Raw genomic sequence first — 21253 nt, 5'->3', positions numbered from 1 at the left:
TCTACCGGGAGAAAAGATCCAAAAGTTGCTAGTAGTGCATGGTCGGAAATGTAAAATTGCAACTAAGGCACTAACAGAAACTTAAGGTCACTCTCTTTTGCAATTAAAGATGTGGTGAAAGAACATCCGAAGGCGTAAAGCTTGAACTGAAACAATAACGTCTTGTTAAAGACAGGGAAAAAAAGAAGACATGGAGGGAGAAATGTAATACCAGGAAGAACACAGCCGTATAGAAGAAGACAGAAAAGCAAAGGGCAGAAGAAGGGAAGAGACGGCGGTCAGATAATGCTGAAATGCAAGATAAGATACCATCTCTATGTACCTGAGGTTTGTGTGCTTGAGACAGACTAAGTGAGACAGGACATATCTTACCCAATGCCAGATCTCCCTCTCCTTCCTCTGGATTGAGGAGCTCCGCTTTGTTCTTATGGTTTTTTGTAGCTCTTCTACGAGAACCTGTGGCAAGATAATACTTTTTTTACGGCAATAAGATTCATGCTGAAATGTGTGGTGTTTAGTTGTTTGCAACAGATTGGAAAAGCTCATTAATATGTGCACAGCATTATTTCATACCGTCATAATCATTTTCATTCTCATCATCTGCCAAGATGACCTCCTCTACAAAACAAAGAGAGAAAATGTTATTATTAAATACATCTTCATGTTTTGCTGTAACAGCAGCAAAATCAAGGTGAGCATCAGTTTAATACTAAGAAGAAGACTAAATATCAAAAAGTAAATAAGAGAGAAACTTGTTTGTATTGTATATTGTACATATAACAAACATTTGAACCCGTGGATCTTGAATATGAAAGTAAAATCATGTGTCTGTGTGTGTGCAGACACGTGTTAAGTCAGAGCAGCTACCTACTACTCTGACTTAACTCAAAAGACATATGTGATAACTCACAAAGGATCAATGCTGTCAGATATGAGTGATTTCACTTAACAACAAACAAAAACGACAACTGTGTGCCTTGGGTTATTTATCTGTACCTCAGTTTTTCAGTCTTCATGTAGGTTGTCTTTTTAAGAAACTCAAATGTCTGTTTCCATTTTTATTTATTTTTCTCTTTCCTCTTTCTGATGATAAGCCTTCCATTCCATCCCTCTTTCCCATTAACATCTGCTACACATTGAGTGTAATGTAATCAGGAATCAGAAGAATCATACAAATAATTTTTTCAATTGACTCCATACTTCAATTAAACTATTATGTATTTATTTTTTTGATCAAATAAAATATAGCTTTTACCTATTATGAAATAATAAAATACAGTCTTCTTTTAGATTAACAAATATAGAATCTATTAAAAGGGCTTAATTTTTGGCAGTCTAAAAGCACAAAAATAAATTATACCTTGCTATGTAGAGTTATCGTTGAATATTATTCTGTGATGAATTTATTGAAATCATACAAAGCTAGTGTAAAATTTGTTGTTTGCCAAAGAATGAAACCAAACGTTCTTTGATGGAAAAATTTTAGGTGAAGGTAGGTTTTCGGATGGAGTCATTTATCTACACAACATGTGAAGCACATGCAATGAACTTTCCATACCGGCCTTGCAGATCCACTCCAGGTATCCATTGAGTTCCCTTTCAATCTGCTGCTGTCGTCTAAGCTTCAGGAACTCTCTCCTGTTCTCCACACGCTCCCTTTCTTTGGCAAACTCCCTAAAGAGAGAAACACACAAGAAAATGACAACTTTACTGTGTACAACATTAATCAAATTTAGAAAATGAACAAATTACATTTTACATTAGTTATGATATATAATTGTAACAATGCACATGCATGACATAAACGTCCATGCTTACCCTGACAACACACCAAGCACCAGGTTGAGCATGAAGAAGGAGCCGATGATGATAAGCGGGATGAAATACATCCAGTTCCATGCGCTCCCTGAGGCGTCGTTGCTCTGGAAACACACACCCAGACAATATGCAGAGTAGTTTGGCTCTCTGCTCCTTTTATTGCTTTATGCCAATAGATATATTACGAATCAGGCTGATTACCAACATACTCAATTATGAACAGTTAGATAATTAAAGAAATGAGACATATGTGAAATATTTCAAAGTAGAGTTTAAGTGGTAAAGCAGAGAAAAAGATATAAGTGAACTAAAACAGCAGCCCTGGGAATTGATGTTGATGATGTCTTTACTGGAATCCCAATTCAGCTTGAAAGTGGCATTCTGAAATAATAGGTTGTTCCAAGGATTTTTATGTGATACATTTATACTTTTGATATTATAAACTTAAGTTACTATTACTACCTGAAAATTAACCTGCTAAGAGTAGGCTTCCAAATTTAATGCTACATACTGTAGAAGCAGAAACACCAGCAAAACAGGAATGACATGAATATGCTTGAAATCATCTTAATAAGTAAATGCATCTCTGCCACTCTATTTAGCTGCACTGTCAAAGTAAATAATGCATAAGAAATGCTTTTCTTGTTCCATCTCTGCTTCCGAAATTTTCCTGTTTAGGGAACTGTTTTCCTTATTTTCATTAGAGCCTTTGTTTCTTGTATCCATAATGTTTTAAACCATATCTATTCAGTCAAAATTTAGGGGATTGTTTATTTTGTATTTTTATGTTTGCACACTTCCCATTCTTTATCCATTCCCATCTCCTCATTATTACTGATTGGCCTTTCCAAAAATGACGTCGTTTACTCTTTCTGCCTTGGACTGTATTGTCTCCCTGTCTCAAGTCACCCATCTCCCCCCTCATTCCTACCACCTGCATGCAAGCCGCTGCTACTGCTGTGTACTCAGAGAACTGCAGACCATTTTTTTCTGCCATTAAAGTTTTATTGCTCCTCTTCCTCAGCAGTTGCAAGAATAACTTGGACTGAACAGGCTGTTTTAAATATGGAGCAGCATCGGGAAGGAGAGGCACGACGAGAGAGTGCAACAGTCAGGAGAGAGCAGCAGAGGGATGGAGGGGAGAAAGATTAGAACAAACAAAGATAACAAACACCAAATAGCAATTAGGGGAAGACAGAGTTGTCGTTTTCACACAAAAAGAAGTTTAGAGCAAAATTGGGTCTAGATATTTGACATTATTTTGGCAGATTTAATTTAAATATCCTGGTTTTCTAGTATAGACTCAACTTTAAGCATTGTTCACAAATTTTGAACAGGGCTGGAGACAGGGTTTTAGGAAGAGCAGACTGATGTTAACATACTTTATTTGTTCCAAGTCTAGTTATGATGTGTATTTGATATAAATTTTCTGTTGGAACACCTATTTGTGCCTAAATATCAGCCATCTGACCCAAACAATTTCTACCTCATGAAAGGAAATCTTATCGAAAGTTGAGGAAAGAGGAAACACTCAGCAAATTATAAACAGGTCAGCTAAAAAAAATTTAAAATGTTAAAAATATTCAGAAAATGATAATATTGTGAAAAAACGAAGATGTCTGGTTTCTCTGGGCAACACAATCATGGGGGAAGACTGCTGACTTGACAGATGTCCAGAAGACAGTCACAGACACCCTCCACAAGGAGGATAAGCCTCAAAAGGCCATTACTAAAGAGGCCAGTTGTTCACAGAGTGCCTTATCCAAGAATATTCATAGACAGGTCAGTGGAAGAAAAAAACGTGTGTGCAGCAGAAATAGGGACTCTCTCCATGTTCTCCTTGCTGGTTGTTTCTCTGGATTTATGGTTTTTGTTCTGTCTTGGCTCCATTGTTTGTTTTTTTTTAAAGTTTCAGCCACCTTATTTTATTAAACATTCATCAACTCTCCGCTCTTGCATTGGGGTCCTACCTTAAAACCACATCCCCTGACACAAAGCCTTTTCGTGGGCTACAGATGTCGCAATTTTGGTCTCAAGAAACTCCTGTACCGGAAACAAGTTGCAGAAGCGTCTTAGCTGAACTAAGGAGAAAAAGAACTGGACTCTTTCTCAGTGATCCAAAGTCCTCTCTTCTCCAGTGAAATTTTGCATTTCATTTGGAGTTCATGGCCCCAGAGTCTGGAGTAAAATTAAAGCGGTTCAGATTCTTCATTGCTTAAAGTCCAGCATGGACATTTGACAGTGAGGTTAGAGGCCGCTATGTCACCCTCTGGTGTTGCTTCATTGTGTTCACTGAAGTCTACAGTCAACACAGCCATTTATCAGGAAATTTTAGAGCACTTCGTGCTTCTGCTGACCGGCTGTGTGGAGATGCTGATTTTATTTCCCAGCAGTTCTTGGCACCTGAGCACATTGCAGGGATTTATTGGGTGCTGTCAAAAGGAAAAGGAGAGCCACCGTACTGAACAATACTGATGACCTGAAGGCTGCTATGAAAGTGACCAGGGCTTTCAATACACCTCAGCAATTACCCAGGATGACTGTCTCCACGCCACACCGCATTGATGCAGTAATTTGTGCAAAAGAACCCCAGATCAAGAATTAAGTATTTAGGAAAAAAAACATACTTTTAACAAGAGTGATATTCCTGTGTAACATATATCTTTTTACTTACTTTAGAAAATATCAAAATTTCAGCGAGACTGACTTTTGGGTAATCACTCTCTATAAGTCATACTCACCAAAATGACAAGAAAGAGAAGCTTGAAATGTTTTACGCTATATGTAATGCATCCATATAATATTTTCATTTCACTTTTTAAAATGAGTGACCAAAAACTTTTTCATAATATCATTTTTTCTTAGATTTACCTGTACTGGAAAGTATTCTTCTCCAGAAGACAGTGTTACATTACTATATAATGAGACGACACTGGCTAAGAAAGAAGCACCCACTTCAAAATTGACAAGAAGTTCAACTGAAATCTAAAGTTAGCCGTGTAGATAAGTCAAGTCCAACTGGAGTCAGGTGTAATAGTCAGATGAGTCAAAGACTGAGCAAATTTGGCAAAATAAAGATAGATATGTCTGAGCAGTCATTGTGTCCTTTCAAACTTAGGAAGAATGACTCAACAATCGAGCATGGTGGTAGCCTCATGTCACGGTCATAAACACTGCCAATGGTACGGCCATGTTGTATAAAGTGGATTGACCTGTACAACATGAAGCCATATGGCAACACAGTAAAAAACAAACAAACAAAAAAAAAACCCCAGAAACATTCTGCTTGGTTGTACGCACATAGTAGAGAAGGTCTGTCCAGCCCTCCATGGTGATGCACTGGAAGACGGTGAGAATAGCAAACAGGATGTTGTCAAACTGGGTAATGCCAAAGTTTGGCCCCAACCAGCCCCCTCTACAAACGGTGCCATTTGGACACTCCCGGGACGGAGGTTCTTCTCCACATGGGAACTCTTCCCGGATCTCACCTGTTTTTGGGTGGAAGTGAGAATTCATAAAAGAACAAAAATAGTCACAAGTCATTATGTCATACATACAATGGTATTACTTTTATTTCCTATAGACCTGAATAAACTATAATATTTATTCATCACAAGGACAGTTTCACCTGTGTGGTTGTCAAAGCAGGTTTTGTGGAATTTGCCTATGTAGAACTCCAGACCAATGATGGCAAACATGAGGATGGCAAAGAAAAGCAACAGGCCAATTTGTAGAAGGGGGATCATGGCCTTCATGATGGATTTGAGCACCACCTGTAAGCCTGAAGAACACAACAGAAACACTTATTTTTGTGCAACATGATTTTTATTTCCTACCTGAAAATTACTATCAGGTCCAGATATATCACTTTTGTGCTTTTGATCTGATCCATCAAGACAGCACTCGTCAGTCTTCTAGATATGCAGCAGCAGAGTTTCAGATGTATCTAGAGGCACCGCTACACCTCTAAATATGTTCCTGTAGTCTATATTTAACAAAAGCTGCTTCACAACTGATCTGAAGCACCAGCCAAAATAACTATTTTATATCCTCTCCACAAGGCTCGAAATCTGATCTAATCAATGACTTTCACTGCGGATGACTACTCGTGACAGTTAAGAGGACACAATAAAGATCCTTTCCATAAAGAACAACACAAGGCAACCAAATTGCTCATTGTCATTCTCCTAAAACTAACATTTTGGTTCGCTGCATTCAACGTGTATAATGAATGCTTCACTTTCATAAATCTATGAATCTGATATAAGAATCAGTCCAGAAGAGAATAAAACAAAAGGTCGTAGAACTGTGACTGAGAAAAATCTATGAATACATCTGGAGTTTCAGACAACTGAAAGTATCTGCTTCTTCTTTGTGTTGTACTTCTAAGCTGAAATTTTTATTTATTTATTTTTTTGCTTTTGCACTAAGCCTTTTGGCTAACTGCTGTGCCCTGAACCAATGCTTCTTTATTATGTTATCGTCTTTTGACATAAATTGGGTCGTGAAATAGTGAGGATCCAAGTACTGTAGACCCTCATTCCTCTGAAAAACTAAGTAAAACTTTTAATTTTAATTCAAAATAGAATGTTTTTCATATATTATAGCAATTTTAATGTCATAATCAATTCTAACAATAATCATCTCAAGAACAATATTTTCTCAAAACACTGGCTTCCTCCCACAGTCTAGAAATATGACTGTTAGGTTATTGGTCTCTCTAAATTATACTTTACATTCCAATAAGCACATTGTGCACAAAAGACCAATATTTTGTTGGTGAATTGTACAAAAAATAAAATAAAAAACAGAACCAGCATAAAACAATGACTTTAAGGCCTGTTAATCCTCAAAACCAACTAAAACAACAATGAATTTAAAAAAAAGAACAGTTCATAGCCTTCAAAATTCATCAAACAAGTAATTTCAAGATAAAGTTGGAGACTTGAAAAAGTTTGTATAGTTCCAATAATAGGTATTGACTTACTAGGTATACCGGACACCAGCTTGAGAGGCCTCAATACCCTCACAGCCCGAAGGGTCCGCAAGTCGAAATCTGAGCCCACAGTGGACAGAATCCTGAAAGCAAAAAGATAAATGCTCAGATGTGTTCATGGCAAATCAATATTCGAGCCAGTCAGGCTTGTCACTGTCAGTCAAACTCTGTGTTTCTCACATTCCCTTTCATCCACACACAACCCCTGCAAGGCCATTACAAACAACTGGATGAGCACTGTATGTAAATCCTGTAAGAGCCAAACCAATCAATAGAGCTGACAAGTAAAGTAAGACAGAGAAGTGTATCAGGATGCGGGAGGGGCCCACTGAAGAGATACTGCTGTGTATCCAGATTTTAGAGGGACTACTAAAGAAAAGAAAAGATAATGAGATGCTGAAAAGATGGCGGTAAGATGAAAAAGAAGGATGGAAACAGACACAAAGGGAAGCACTACCAGATAGTCTGAATGACTATTTTTCTTATTTTGTCTGTTTGAGATACATTTAGCTTTTCATGCTACACAGTAAGCACATTGTAGTGTGAGCTATAGCACCTTTATCAACACCGATCATCAAAGTTAACAGCTTGAGGAGGTTAAGATGTTCCTGGGTGCTGATAGACTTCCAGTCAGTCATGCTGTCTGACCCATTCTGTGAATCATCCGTACTTCCCACTTCTGTCTCTCTCTCTCTCTCTCTAGATCACTTTCTGTCTCTCTTTCATTCATCCTATTGCTGTAACACATGCCTTCTTTTCTCTGTTCCAAAGAGATGTGAAGTGACTCAGCAGAAAGTTAATCATGATTCTGAACTCTGCCCACTATGATCTGATTAGTATACATCACATTTAGAAAGAAAGGCAACTGTCTTTCAAAAGAAAAGCAAGAGTCAGTCAGTGAACAAAAATGCTAGTTGTGGTTTTAAATATGGGACAGCACTGGTATAATGGTCTGCACTGGTAGAGATCCAAGAATGGTTTGGTTAAAAAAAATAAATAAAAATCACCAGATATTTTTATTTTTACCAAAAATGGTAATTCTACCATTGAAGAATGGCAATTCTTCAAGGGTAATTAAAGAATGACAAGTTGATTCTTTAATTATCATTGAAACAACAACCTCTTTAACAATGAATCTGCATTGTAAGGAGGTAGTAACAGATCTGAAACAGCCAACTTATGAAGCAATGACAGACATTCTGTGCAGCCAACTGGTTCACTGATTTCTGGAAAAACAAAACAAAAACAAAGATGACCTTCATGGAATGCAGCCATATTTTTTTGGATGGTTCAAGCTACCTTGGGTCAAGACAGAATGGATCGCCTGAATTAAATCAAGAGTAGTTATTTTAGAGCAAACTGAGAAAGTCTTCTTTTATTCCATTGTCTTTTTTACATGTGTAAAAAAGTCAGCAGTGGAACGTTATTTACATAATCCCTTAATTAGTTTCATATAATTAAAAGGGAAGGAAGATGCAGGATAATATGAAGGGAGTATTAAACAACAAATGGCATAAGACATCATTGACACGATTCTGAAGAAATATTTCAGCTTAGCTGCGCAGTCAAAATTTACTATTTACTTTAGATACACTGTTGTTGATAAGTAGGAAGGCCTTAGTGTTGTCAACCATGTGCTGTCCAATGTGCTAATAGTTTATGGTTGAAGAAAGACTGTTTATCCATCACCGACTGTTTATCGGTGACCACGCTCACTAGCCTGAGGGTTCAGGCTCTCGTGTGGGGAATGAGCTATAGCACAGCAGAGAGTCAGGGGGAGGGTGTGATTGACAGCACTAAGACTCTACTCCTGGGTCTGATTGGCTACAAAGGACAGTAGGAGGCAGAGGAACTTGATTTTTAAAGTTATATATTGCAGGTTTAATGGTTTTAAACCCTTCAGTGGGGCTGAATTGAAAATAATTCTGTAAACGAGAATTAGTCGAAAGTTCTTCACATCAATGTAACAGATGAACATCCAGCCAATGTCTCACCTTTGATGGAAAGTGTTCCAGCCAAGGTTAGCATAACTAGCTATTAAAATACTTTTACATGCAATAAATAACAATAAAATGGGAAATAAATTTAATGTAGCTAAAAAAGAAGAGTTCTTAGTCAGGATTACACTGGGAGAAAGAAATGCAAAAATACAAACATAAGGTGCACTGACAGCAGACAACATGCTAGACCCTTTTTAGTGTGGAATAAAGCAAACCCTTTTTTCTATGCTTTTTCGTACACAGGGTCTGGACTCTAGACTAGAAACGATTGCTTGCTGGAAGCGTATACTCTGTTGAAGTTTTAAATAATTGGATATTATTTTACCCAACTGCTAACGTTTGGTTGTGATGAATGTAACACGCCAGCTTGATGCTTATCAGAAATTGTGTGCACTGTAAACAACCCAGCCGGGAATAAAGCCACAACATTTTTGGCAGCAATAAAATATCTTGCTCAGACTTTAATTGCTCAAGCATTGCTAACATGGACTGAATGGCTTCCTTCACTTGCTCCGCTCCCATAGCTAGACTACGGCCCTATAAAGGCAGACTACAATGTCAGTCATTCACAACTCGTCCTTCGGTTTGCTGATTGGCACGGTTGAAATTCAACCGAAGAAATCGAGCCGAATGAGAAAAATACGGAACACTGAAGGAAGATCAGATGAGAATCAACAAAATTGCATAGGAAGGCAATGACAAGGCTATTGTGTTTCCATTACAGAGGCTAAAATTTTGAAGAAGAAAAAAAACCCAATAAAATATACGACTACAAGAACATCTATGGCATCACAATAGTATGTTCAATGAAAACACACTTAAACGAAAACAATACATGTGATAATAGCTGGAAAATATGATGAAAACAACACTGATGTAAATTCAGCTTCCAAACAGCATCATTGTCACTGACAGTGTCACACCGATGAAGCAGTTCCTAATTCACACCGTCTCCACGGTTACAGGACCCTATCTCATTCATAAATGTTTCCATGGCAACAGGTACATCGGCTCATTGATAGAATCTTTGTATCACCTTGGAAACAGGGCCAAGGGAGGAGCCAGATTGATTTCTGTTTTTCTTTTTTCCCCTATTATCTCCTGTGTTTAAATATGCACATTTGTGAAATAACACAGACAGACACAAACATATGAGCACATGCACAAAATAGATCAACAAGGCAAATGGGCACGAGGTAAAACATACTGGGTAAAAATAAGTACAAATGCAGAAGATGGGGTTGTTTGGATAAACCTTCGAAAAACAATTTTTTGCTCCTGAGAGACAGAAAGGCTGTCTAATGTTGAACTTAAAAAAACAAAACACAAATAAACACAAAATCTATGTCTGCACTTTAGGCAAAGGTAGACTAAAGTAATGAAAATTGAGAATTCATATACATAATTCCTACAATAATATTGTCTGATATATATTCATGTATCCTTCAGCTGAGCTCATCTTAATGCAGCAAATCGTTTATGTTCGCTTTCAGCAAAAGCAATATTAATTCTTATTTTCTCCAAATTTTCAAAATATCTTTTCCTGTGCTTTTTATATAATATTCTAAAGTATTTTGGATTTAGTGTGAGAGTAAATATTCTTTTAGGCGAATGATACACACTACATTGATAAGAAGTTAGAATCTTTTAATAAAATCCCTTTAAAAAAAAAATAGAAACAGTGTAAAAGAAAGAATGCTTGAACATCCAAAGTACAGTGTGCTGAAATCTGTTAAATGACAGCAGCAAATGCCTGTAGAACAGCCTGCACAGTATTTAATTATCCGAATACTAATGCTATGGGGAATTACAGCAATTTTTCACATTAACCTGCAGACACATTTTAAACTGGGAGAGATACTCCTTAAGGGCAACACATACGTACAGTAGGTGCAATGGGTGACACAGTTGCCATGAAGCAAAAAAAAAAAGAAGTAATTTTGATTTTTAGTTGAACAAATTGTCAAAACATGTAATTTAGGCCAAATTATGACTGTCTTTACTGTAGTCAAGAAAATTATACAAAAACATTTTGTACAAAATGAAGGGGCATAATAGAATCTATACCTCATAGGAGTGACAGGACTTTAAGTTTGATAGAATAAATTTTATTTCTTTACAATTAGATCGACATAAAACATGTATTTAGATATTTGCCAAGATATGCTCTAAAAAAGAGAAACTATATAGCAACCGCTCAAGGCAGAAGTACAGCAGAGGGAGCTATTCATGGTAAGAATGGCTATAAACCAAGAGTAATTGGACTAATAATCAATATTAGAAATATTAAAAAAACAACTAGCCTATTTCCAGACTTAAACCACTCTGCATATTTACAACATATCGATCAATAATACAAAACACAAATTAAATGGCATGTCAAAAGGCTACAGAGTGTAACTTTTCTAGTCATTGTATCCAGCATAAGTGACATTTTTGAGAGTTTTAAAAAGAGCAACTCAAAGAGCTAATATAGTGAGTAAAAAATGAAAAGTAATGTTTGAAATGGAAATATATGTGTGGTTCCAAGTGTGTGTGTGTGCATGGACACTGGTCAGTATGTTATCAAAGGTTTCCAACCAAAGGTAGAAAGAAAGGCCAAGTAGTCTTTTATCTTCAAAGAGCTGTGAACCGCCATTCAAAGAAAGCACAACAAAGAACATGTGTGTGTGTGTGTGAGAGAGAGAGAGTGGACGATACGTAATGCATCACAGAAACATCCCCACAATGGCTGCAGCATTGTGTGTAAATCTTTACACCATTCACCTTTATCATAAAAAAGGAAGTGACATCAGTACAGAGAGGAGGATGCTCTGAGTCCACCACACACCAAATCCTTTTTTGTTCTTTAAATTGGTGATACATTATAGACATAGACAGAGTTTATTGTCATTCAATTGTGCTAATAATTAATAGTCCAATAAATATAACTATACTAACCTCTACTAATATAATTAGTATAGTAATACTATAATTAGTATCACTATACTATTAATTAGTATAGTAATACTATACTAATTATATTAGTATAATTAGTATACTAATATACTAATATATTGGTATATTAGCATAATACTCATAATACTATGAGTATTATTGCTGTACATACTCAGAGCATATTTTAATTTCCATTTTGAATGTCCCCACTATGCCTATTTTCTTTGTAATTAACTATCTCTTCAAAAATAACGCCTCTTCTTCACTTCATTTTTAGTCCTTTAATTCTTTTGTCACGTTCCCTTTTTCACACCTGAACTAACAAAAAAATACTACCTGAAGTGCCAGTTATCATTTTCACTGCTGGTCACTATTGTAATAATTGGACTATATTTTATCAGTTTTTGTTCTTTTCTGCCCATCCAGTAATCGTAGCAAGCACAGCTTTATTTTAGGTGTTTATACTTGGGACATAAGAGCTTAAAGAGCACTCTAGGATCACTGTAATGTAAAATCTAAAATATCTCACTGACTTGAGAACAATTAAACACGATGATGAAATGAAATAACTTCAAATTCCAATTATTTCTTCTAATTAATCCTGAGGTGTAATTTTTCATGTTAACTTTAAATTAATAGAAATTATCCTCTTCCTGCTCATTACATCCCCTCCTTGTCTTCCTTGCTGCATCTTGCTGTCTCACTGACACTTGTCTTCTCACCTCTCTCACAGTGACTCTGTTGTGCCACACTGAGAGGAGCTTGGTGTCATGGTTGCTCTTGTTAAAGCTTACGACCATACTGCCAGACGGGGAAGAACATTTGTGCCTGTACAGTATTTGTGTGGTTGTGACAAAGTGTGAGAGAGAAAACAGGTGAGCAACAGATGGCAATCACTGTTTCTCCTGACACTTTGTCTGCAAAAAAAATGGCACGATTGTTTTATATTGTTCAGAACAGAATTTTATATCACACCTCATATGCACAAATATGTTTGATTTTTTTTTTTTTTTGCAGTGCATTAAATATGTTCCTCTTCCCTGGGCAGACTGAAAATGTAACTTGTGACTTCAATGTTTTTAAAATGGGAAAAGGTTTGGAATAACTGTGTTTTTTATCTCTAGTCCATATACAATGTAAGTTATTCATAGAGGTTAAGCGCACGCATATCCCAACTAACAATGTCACCTCTGCTTTTTGCTTTTTATAGACTTCAACATAGGCTTGACAATTTGTGGGTTATACCTAAAAGTTAGGTCCACAATGTAAAAATATAATGAACTGTTAATTCTGCCAAGAAAAGCAGTCGAACAATTAGTCTGAGTTATGCCAGAAGCTTGGTGAGGGCAACATAATTATGTGGTTTTGTCTATAGCTTTCTAACAGACATTTATACTGGTGTGAATAAACGGTAGAATAATTTATGAACAACTTTGGCCCACTGTGGATTAAAGAAAATAAAACTTGTGCAGCTAATTTTGTTTTGAAACATTTAAGTTTTATACTGTTTTAACAATTCACTCCTGAAAAAAAGTCACCTGAGAACTTAGATCGTTGCGTGCTGCTCTGAAGGGCAGCCCCCGGTTTTTCTAATCCACTTTTGTTGTTGCCTTCAACAAAATTATTGCGCCTTACTGTATCTAGACGTACTCAAAGTTTATGACAACTTACACATTCAACTTTGCTTTTATTTTGTCCTTCACACACTTATTTTTCTGTTTCTTTCTTCATCCAACCGTTTCCCATGTTTCTACTTGACTACCAACATGTGTCCATTTTTCTTAAACCTCCCATCTTGCCTCCTCACCAATGTCTGCTCCATCTGTCCCCCCAACCCGTTCTTGTCTCAGTATATACTGAGGTGACATTTGTTCACCACCCAGGCGACTGGCTGCCTGCGGCTCAGCTCTGTGATCTGACTTCTACCTTGCGCAGAATGGGGCCCATTCATTAAAGCAGACGAGCTGGTAAAGGACACTCAAACACGTGTGGGTGTGTGTGTGTGTGTGTGTGTGTGTGTGTGTGCGTGTGTGTGTGCGTGTGTGTGTGTGTGTGTGTAGTAAATCCTGGGACATTAAAACTAACAAAAAGTGGACCCAAATGACACTGAAAGAAAAGACTTATGAAGAGACTCAGCATTTAAAGGACGCATTTTAGTGTGCATGCATGTTATTTGTCTAAAGTTACCTACCCTGTTAGCACCACCACAAAGTCCATGACATTCCATCCATTTCTCAGGTAGGAGTTCTTGTGGAAGGCAAAACCAAGCGCCAGGATCTTTATTCCGGACTCAAAGCAGAAGATTCCTATAAAGTACGGCTCTGTATCGTCCTGTGGAAGAAGACAAAATGACAGCAAAAGAATAAAAATGAGAATGAGGAGCTTTGTCACAGAAGAGTAGAGCTTGCTTTCTGAGAAAGCATTTTCAAAAATATGCATCTAATTTCTGAGCTACAATTAAGTAGGACAATAAAAATGTAGAACAAAACAATCACATTATTAACTTTGGACACGTTTTAGTCTAATGGAAGTTTGACTCACCAGCCGTTCAGACAGTGGTGTCTTGTCCCCATCAGGCAAATGTTGTTCAAGAGCTAGGACAATGCAATTGGCAATGATGGTAGCTAGAATCATCCACTCAAATGGAGTAAGGAGAGTCAGTTAAGGAATAATTGGATCAGTTTTTCAGTGTAAAATGTTTTCATACATAACCATGGCATAATTCCACCTATTCAAAACAGCACTTTATCCATAACACAATATGCATTGCATTACACAAAGTGACTGATAAAACTGGCACATAACTGGCAAAGATCATCTTCTCTCAGTTCCTCCACGCAAGAAAGAAATCCAGGAAAAACTAAAAACTGATCAACAAACACAGCATATCGTGCTTACAATATGCAAATGGGTTACATTCACACAGAAATAGAAAAATAAATATCTATAAACAGCAGAGCAAGAGTAAAAAGCAATACTAAGTAAAATCATTTCTTTAAAATGTAGCTGCTGATCAGTGATTTAGATAACTTTACTATGGTGGTAATAGTTAATATGCTGCATTATTTTAGAAACTTTAGGTTTCTAATTTAAATAAAAAGCAGTGATTATTTCTTATTTACATATTTTAAAGTTGTGACACTCTCACATAAGCCTATGCCTAGATATGATAATTTTTGAGCATTGAAAATAAGAGCACACTTTGTTAATTTCTAAAAAGTACACTTCTGCAATGATGCGTAGACAAATGTGCGGTACATGAAGTAACAATTAAGATTCATTCCCTACTCTAACTTCCAATGCTTAACAGAAAGAAGAACTATCTGATTCCCTTGACTGTAAGTGAGTCAAAGAGACAGCAGGTCCAAAGCTCGAATGGACCTCTGTCTCGCCTCTCTTTTTGCCTCTGCTGCCTGTTTACACACACAAAAGGACACACATACACCCACAAGCTCATCGTTATGAGTCAGTTAAATATGCTCTGCTAAGTGTATTTTCTGGTAACACGTCTCCCACGCAGACAAACAAAACAAACACAGACATAGGCTTTACCAAAGTGGTAGAGAGCCTGGACAAGAGAGGTTTATTCCATTCAGCTCCATGTACAGGCTTACAGCATCTACAAGATTGTTCATATCTTAATGTCTTCATCATAGATTGTTTCTGTCAAACAAACAGTGTTGATTTAAATCAGTGCACCTTTCTAATTAAGGTTTTTATTGCTTAACTGCATTTTGTACTCAAGTACTATAATAAAATACGGCACTGCGCTGTGTCTAGCTAATGGTGGCGATGTTTTAATTTTACATTTGGTGCTAAATTAAAGAACTATTTCAATGTGTTTTCAAGGAATTAGGAAGATATTTTATCTTTTTTTATATATATTTAGACTGGTTAAACCTTAGTGGGGTCATTCGACTCCTAAAGTAGATAATTAAAACGACTTTGAAATTACTGAAACCTTTAATCTCTTTGTGACAACAAAAAAAGAGCACTTCTAATAATAAGGATAACTTTATGTTGAGAAGGGAATGGGAATGTCATTATACAATATAGACTGAATCATTCTATTTTGATTTCAGATTCTTTAAAAAAATATTTTGTCCCCCAGATTCTGGAAACTTTTGTACATCACATGCAGAGGGAGGCCTTCCCCACAGCAGCATTTTCCTGCATGGATTGCCACTGCGATGGAGACAAATAAGGGATCAATTAAAAGAGAACAGAAGAGAAAAAACAGGTGTGATCATACAAAGTTTCACTTACAGAAAAATCTGACATTTTTAAGCCAACCTAATTATCACGGTTCCCGTTTGTGCTCCCTTCCTTTTCTCGCCCTCTTCATCTTTTCCCCATTTTTTTTGGGTTCCATTAGCAGAAGCTATTTCCTTAGTAACAGGAGTTGGCAACTGAATGTTAAGGAGTAAAAAGCAAGAGGAAGCAATCTATAGCGAAGCACATTCAACATTTGGATGCGTAAAACGGCTGCTAACAAGAATAAGAGCTTAGCTAGGTGCTGGTCCACATTATCACCTTGTCTATTTCCGATTTATTCAATCATAAGTCTGAACCAAAAACTGTGTACGCAACTGCAAATCTGAGTCCCGCCTCCCAACATTCTTTCAGCTATATGTGTTTATAAAAGCCTCTTCATGTTCATGTACTCGAAGAGATGGCATGGGGTAGGGTGTATCAGACTGAAAAGGAGAGGAACAATGGAGAAAAGGACAATAGAGAAGGAGAGAGACTGATATAGTAACAAGAGGACAAAAGGACAAATATATAAGCTGTGCATGAACCATGTGAGGAATAGCTGTTAACCCAGCAGCACATATGATCATATAAGTGTGTGAAATATATAAAGAGCAAAAGAAACTGGGTGGTTGATTTAATATAGTTAAGAGAAAGGCTAAAAATTTCATCAAACACTTCACTTTTTTATTTTTCACATGCTAAGGCTAATTTAGTCGTAGCATGTTTGGGAGGAAATTACGTGCCTAAAGGTCAAAGATGGGATTAGAGTCCACCTCTTTTTTTCTCTTAGGTAAAAGTGCTAGCAGCCACACACCACATCCGAACCTTTGTTGATTCATTTATTCATTTTTTTTTAACTTTATACCTTCAATCTTGCATGTCCTGTCTGTTTGTGGACTGTCTATCTAGGACAAAGGAGTCAATGAGCTAAAATATTTAGTTTCCACTTCACAATGTAGTTCAATGTTGATACTTAAAGTGCTGTCAAGGCTTTTTAAACAGTTTTGTGACAAAAAGGTCTGTTTCTTTTGATCATCTGATCATAAGGAGCTGATTTTAGGGCACCTTTTTAGGTGTTGAGGAGAAAAATTGCTGTTAAAAAATAATTACTCTGTTTGAAGGTAAAAGAGAACAGCAACAAAATGATTTCAGATGACATATTAAATTACTGGATCATGTCCTTATTATTAGTGAGAAAAACAGCTGTTGTAAATGTTGTTTAGCTATGACATCTTTGTCTTTTTTTTGTCAGATGAAAATTATTTTGCAGGTTTAGTCTTTTTTATTTTCAAGGCCTGTTATTTTTTAACAGTTTGGCACCAGAAAAATTAGGTTACGTATAATGTTAAATATAATGTGCAGCCTGGTTGGACAGATGTTCTAATATTAAAATCCAGCAGAGTATTTTAACTTATTGCAGTTCGTACTATTTGTTTTAAAAGGGCTAAGGCTGAATGCAAAATGCAAAAAACATGGGCGTAAAAAAGCAGAAGAATTCATATTTTAAGAAGAATATTGCTGCATTGGCTGGTGGTATTTTGACCAGATTAATTTCTAAAGGACAAACCAAGCCTAAGCTAAAAAAATATGATTTCAACAGACACTGACAAGGCCTTAAAAATGAATGCATATTTAATATTTTTTGTTGTTGTTGCTTTATTTCTGATTGCTTCATCTTTTACTCACATGCGGTGAACAAATTCTTGAATTTCAGACTTTGAGGTTTAAAATATTTACTGGGACAAGTGCTAATGCATTAGCAGACAGACGCATGCAAAACTCAGAAGAGTTTTGATGATGACGCATAGCCTGCTATAAACCGTCAATAATGAATCTTTCCTCCCTTCTTAAAAAGCCACACACAATCAAGCACAAAACTGAGAGTTAAAGAGATGACAACACTATGTTCTCCAAAACCCATTTCATATTGTCTCTCTCTCTCTTGTTTTAGATATTATGTGCCTTGAATTATCACTGTTTTCAATCCATGCATGCATATACTTGAAAATGAGCACGATGTTCGGTTGCAGAACGATGTACTTGCAAAGGAAAAAGCACGCAGATGAAAGCATCTGACATACATCAAGACACACTTCTAATGGCTTTTATTAACCTGGTCCCTCAGTACTCTACGTGGAATCTCTAATGTTCACTTCTTTGCAGCCAGTGCCTTCCTCTGATATATTTCTCCCACTATCTACCCTCCTAAACCTCCACCACTTACTGCCACACCTCTGCTTATTTTCTACAGTCTCCTTCATTTCTTTCTTCCACCTCTCCCTCTCCCCCCCGCCCGACTCTCTCTTACATTTGTGCATTTCTCCATCATCTCCCTACTTTCTTTCATCCAACCCGCCCATCAATCATTTCGCCATCTCTGTTTAATATCGAATGAGACAGAGAAAGGAAAATGGAATGGTGCCGCGTCAGCAAATGCACAAGAACACAAACACCACAACCATATGAGGAGTAAGGGGGAAAAAAAACTGGAAGAGGAGAGGAAAACGGATGGTAAAAAATGAGAGAGAGAGTGAAAAAGAAGAAGAAGAAGGAGGAAAAAAAGGAGAAGGATAAAGAAATTGTCCTGTGGGCACAGACATGGTTGAAAAGAATGAGTGATGAGGAATAAAAGAGAGAGAAAGAAGGGCGGACCTAGAGAAGGGAAGAGATGAAGAGCACACTAGAGCTGAATGAGGAATAAAGCAAGAGAATTACACAGGGGTGTGATAAGATTGCAGTATTTTCTTCTGCTGAGCCGTGTGTATACTCTGCCATAAGTAGGTTATGCACACACATACACACACTGTGTAAATTTATATACTGAAGGTGGAGTCAAATCTAAACATGGGGTTTGGAGAAGCAGAGTGGTTTAAAGGTATTCATTTCACATAACTATTTATGAAATTGTGATCCACTTGAAATGAACATAGCAAAATCTATTAACTGGATTTTGCCATATTTGCATAATGTGTAAGCCTTGTGAAGAAACTCAAAGAATAAAAAATTCAAAATTCAAAACAGTCTGCTGGGAAGACACAAATTCACCTCAACTAAAAATGTGTCCATCTGAGTTCATTCCAGTCTTCATTTCCAAAATCATTTTTTCACTCACTTGTTTTTTTTTGTTGTTTTTTTTGCCAGTTGTTTATTGATTCTTGAATGTGTGTGAATTGTGAGACAGTTATTTTTTGTTTTTGGGCATGTGCACTGACTGATGGCACCTTTTGAATTTTGTTGTTCTTGTGACAATGACAATAAAGATTTATCTTATCTTATCTTATCTTATGAAATCTGACTACATGCTTTGTTCATGATAGTTAGCAATAAATTGTAAACAAACAAAGATGCTCCAGCATCAAACATAATTTTGAACATTTCATAGGTCCCCTCTGAAATAAATCGTGACACCATTTCTTAAGGCTGAATAGACATCCATTAAATTAAGAAAAACATTTTTTACCAAAACTGCTTTAAATTAAAGGATCCATGAAAATAAAAACAATAAAAAACTAGAAAAATCCTAGAAAAAAATACTCATCTTCAAAGGTTTTGTGATGTTTTCAGGACACAGAGGTAGAAAAAATGCAGATCTTATAAATGTACGCCCCCTCCCTTCTTTCATTTACAAGACTTAATTTAAATCTCTAATTCCTTTCCTCTCCGTTCTTCCCACTCCCTCCTCTGTGCCCTGTTACATTATGGAGCAGTAGCAGAACAGCTCAAATAATTACTCTACGTTCTTGTCACTTCTGCCTAAGAAGCTCAGATTTGATCAGATGAATGGGATTAAGCAGTGTGGCTGAAACCCAGCTAATTATTTTGATAATCTGAAGCTGCAGAGATAAGAGGCGAAGTGGTGGAAGTGCTTCGTTTTGCTCTTGTAAGACAAAGTTTGAATAGATTTTCATGGCTTCACTCAAAGCCTGGTTTCAGATTTCCGATTACCCTGTAGTGCAGCACTGTTCATGGTTGTTAGGTGCTGGGTTTTTTTTAAATGTTTTTTAAACATCTGGTTGCAATAGATATTAAAAAAGGTTGTGCTTTTCTCATGGAACATTTTTGTCTGCAAGTAAAAGTGATTAATTTGGTAGGAGACCAACACAGAGAGATGCAAAAAATACACGATTTTCTAAAATCACTATATATATATATATATATATATATATATATATATATATATATATTATATGCATTATAAATTAGCAAACAAGAGGACCATGATAACTCTGGAGAAGCTGCATATATCAATGGTTCAGGTGGGAGAATCGGTTGAAAGGACTACTATTAGTCATGTACTCTACAAATCTGGTATTTCTTGGCTATAAAGAACAGAGCCATTGTTGAAAGGACATGATAAAAAGGCCTTGTTTGCAGATTGTCAAAAGTCTTAGTAGGGACACATTAAATATGTGGAATAATTCACTGATGGTCAGAAAGAACCAAATTTGACCTATTTGGGCTGGGCTTCACACAAAAGGCTTTGGGTAGAAGAAAACTAACAATATACACAAACATACAGTACAATCACAGCCTAGAAATGTATAAGTGGCAGAATCAAGTTGAGTAGAAAACTTTTTTTCACCAGACACAAGGAAATTGGGAAGTATTGACGGGAGGATGGACAGTTGCTTGAGGCAGCAAAAAACTTCACCTTCTTGTACGACAAAGACCCTAAACATGCAGTTAGAGCTTCAGTAGAAAAGCTTAGAATAATGTCAATCTCTAAATTGGTAGAGACATAACCCAAAAGACTTCAAGTAAGGTGTTACAACCTTGGTTTTCATTTATTCAATATTTACTTCAATGTGTGTTCATTTATTCTTATCATTTGTGCTTTAGACATACTTCCTTCGATTAGTGTTCTCTTTCCATTCATTTACGTTACTTTCAGGCCTTTTATATTTCTTCATCTCCTTTCTCCCTTTTCTAGCTTTTTCCTTCCCTCAGCCCGACTCCCTGCACAGCTGTTGTTCATCTCCTCACTTCCTTTTGCCTGCATTCTCTCTCAGCTGCACACTATTGCTTCCTGATTAGTCCCTCTGGTTCCTATGTCACGCTCCAGTCCTTCCTCTGTGTATATATATATATATATATAGCTCCCTTTCTTCGTTGTTTTCCACTGACACCTTCCATGAAATCACCAGCTACTGTTACCCTTATTATCTCCCTGTTAATCCTCTGTTATTCTCCCTGATTGCCTTTGTAGCATATTGGATCTTTCCTCTGTTTATGTTTTCTTAAAAATATT

The 21253-nt window shown here is 36.6% G+C and overlaps 1 protein-coding gene across 19 annotated transcripts in view; it reads right to left on the bottom strand.

Annotated features, from left to right (window-relative positions):
- Nucleotides 1–21253, bottom strand: part of LOC102225112 (voltage-dependent P/Q-type calcium channel subunit alpha-1A-like) — an 85952-nt gene that overhangs the window by 49461 nt on the left and 15238 nt on the right. For all 19 annotated transcript variants that reach the window (XM_023349196.1, XM_023349194.1, XM_023349195.1 and 16 more), the window contains exons 2-10: nt 14293–14398; nt 13943–14082; nt 6806–6897; nt 5447–5599; nt 5119–5306; nt 1819–1922; nt 1559–1674; nt 574–618; nt 373–456 (exon numbers count right to left, since the gene is read on the bottom strand). In XM_023349196.1, the coding sequence (XP_023204964.1) occupies nt 373–456; nt 574–618; nt 1559–1674; nt 1819–1922; nt 5119–5306; nt 5447–5599; nt 6806–6897; nt 13943–14082; nt 14293–14398 (1028 nt within the window). The remainder of the gene's footprint in view (nt 1–372; nt 457–573; nt 619–1558; nt 1675–1818; nt 1923–5118; nt 5307–5446; nt 5600–6805; nt 6898–13942; nt 14083–14292; nt 14399–21253) is intronic.

This window comes from Xiphophorus maculatus, chromosome 16 (genome assembly GCF_002775205.1).
Source record: "Xiphophorus maculatus strain JP 163 A chromosome 16, X_maculatus-5.0-male, whole genome shotgun sequence".
Classification (NCBI taxonomy): Eukaryota; Metazoa; Chordata; class Actinopteri; order Cyprinodontiformes; family Poeciliidae; genus Xiphophorus; species Xiphophorus maculatus.
Note: the sequence above shows the minus strand (reverse complement) of the source record. Positions and strands in the feature narration are given on the sequence as shown.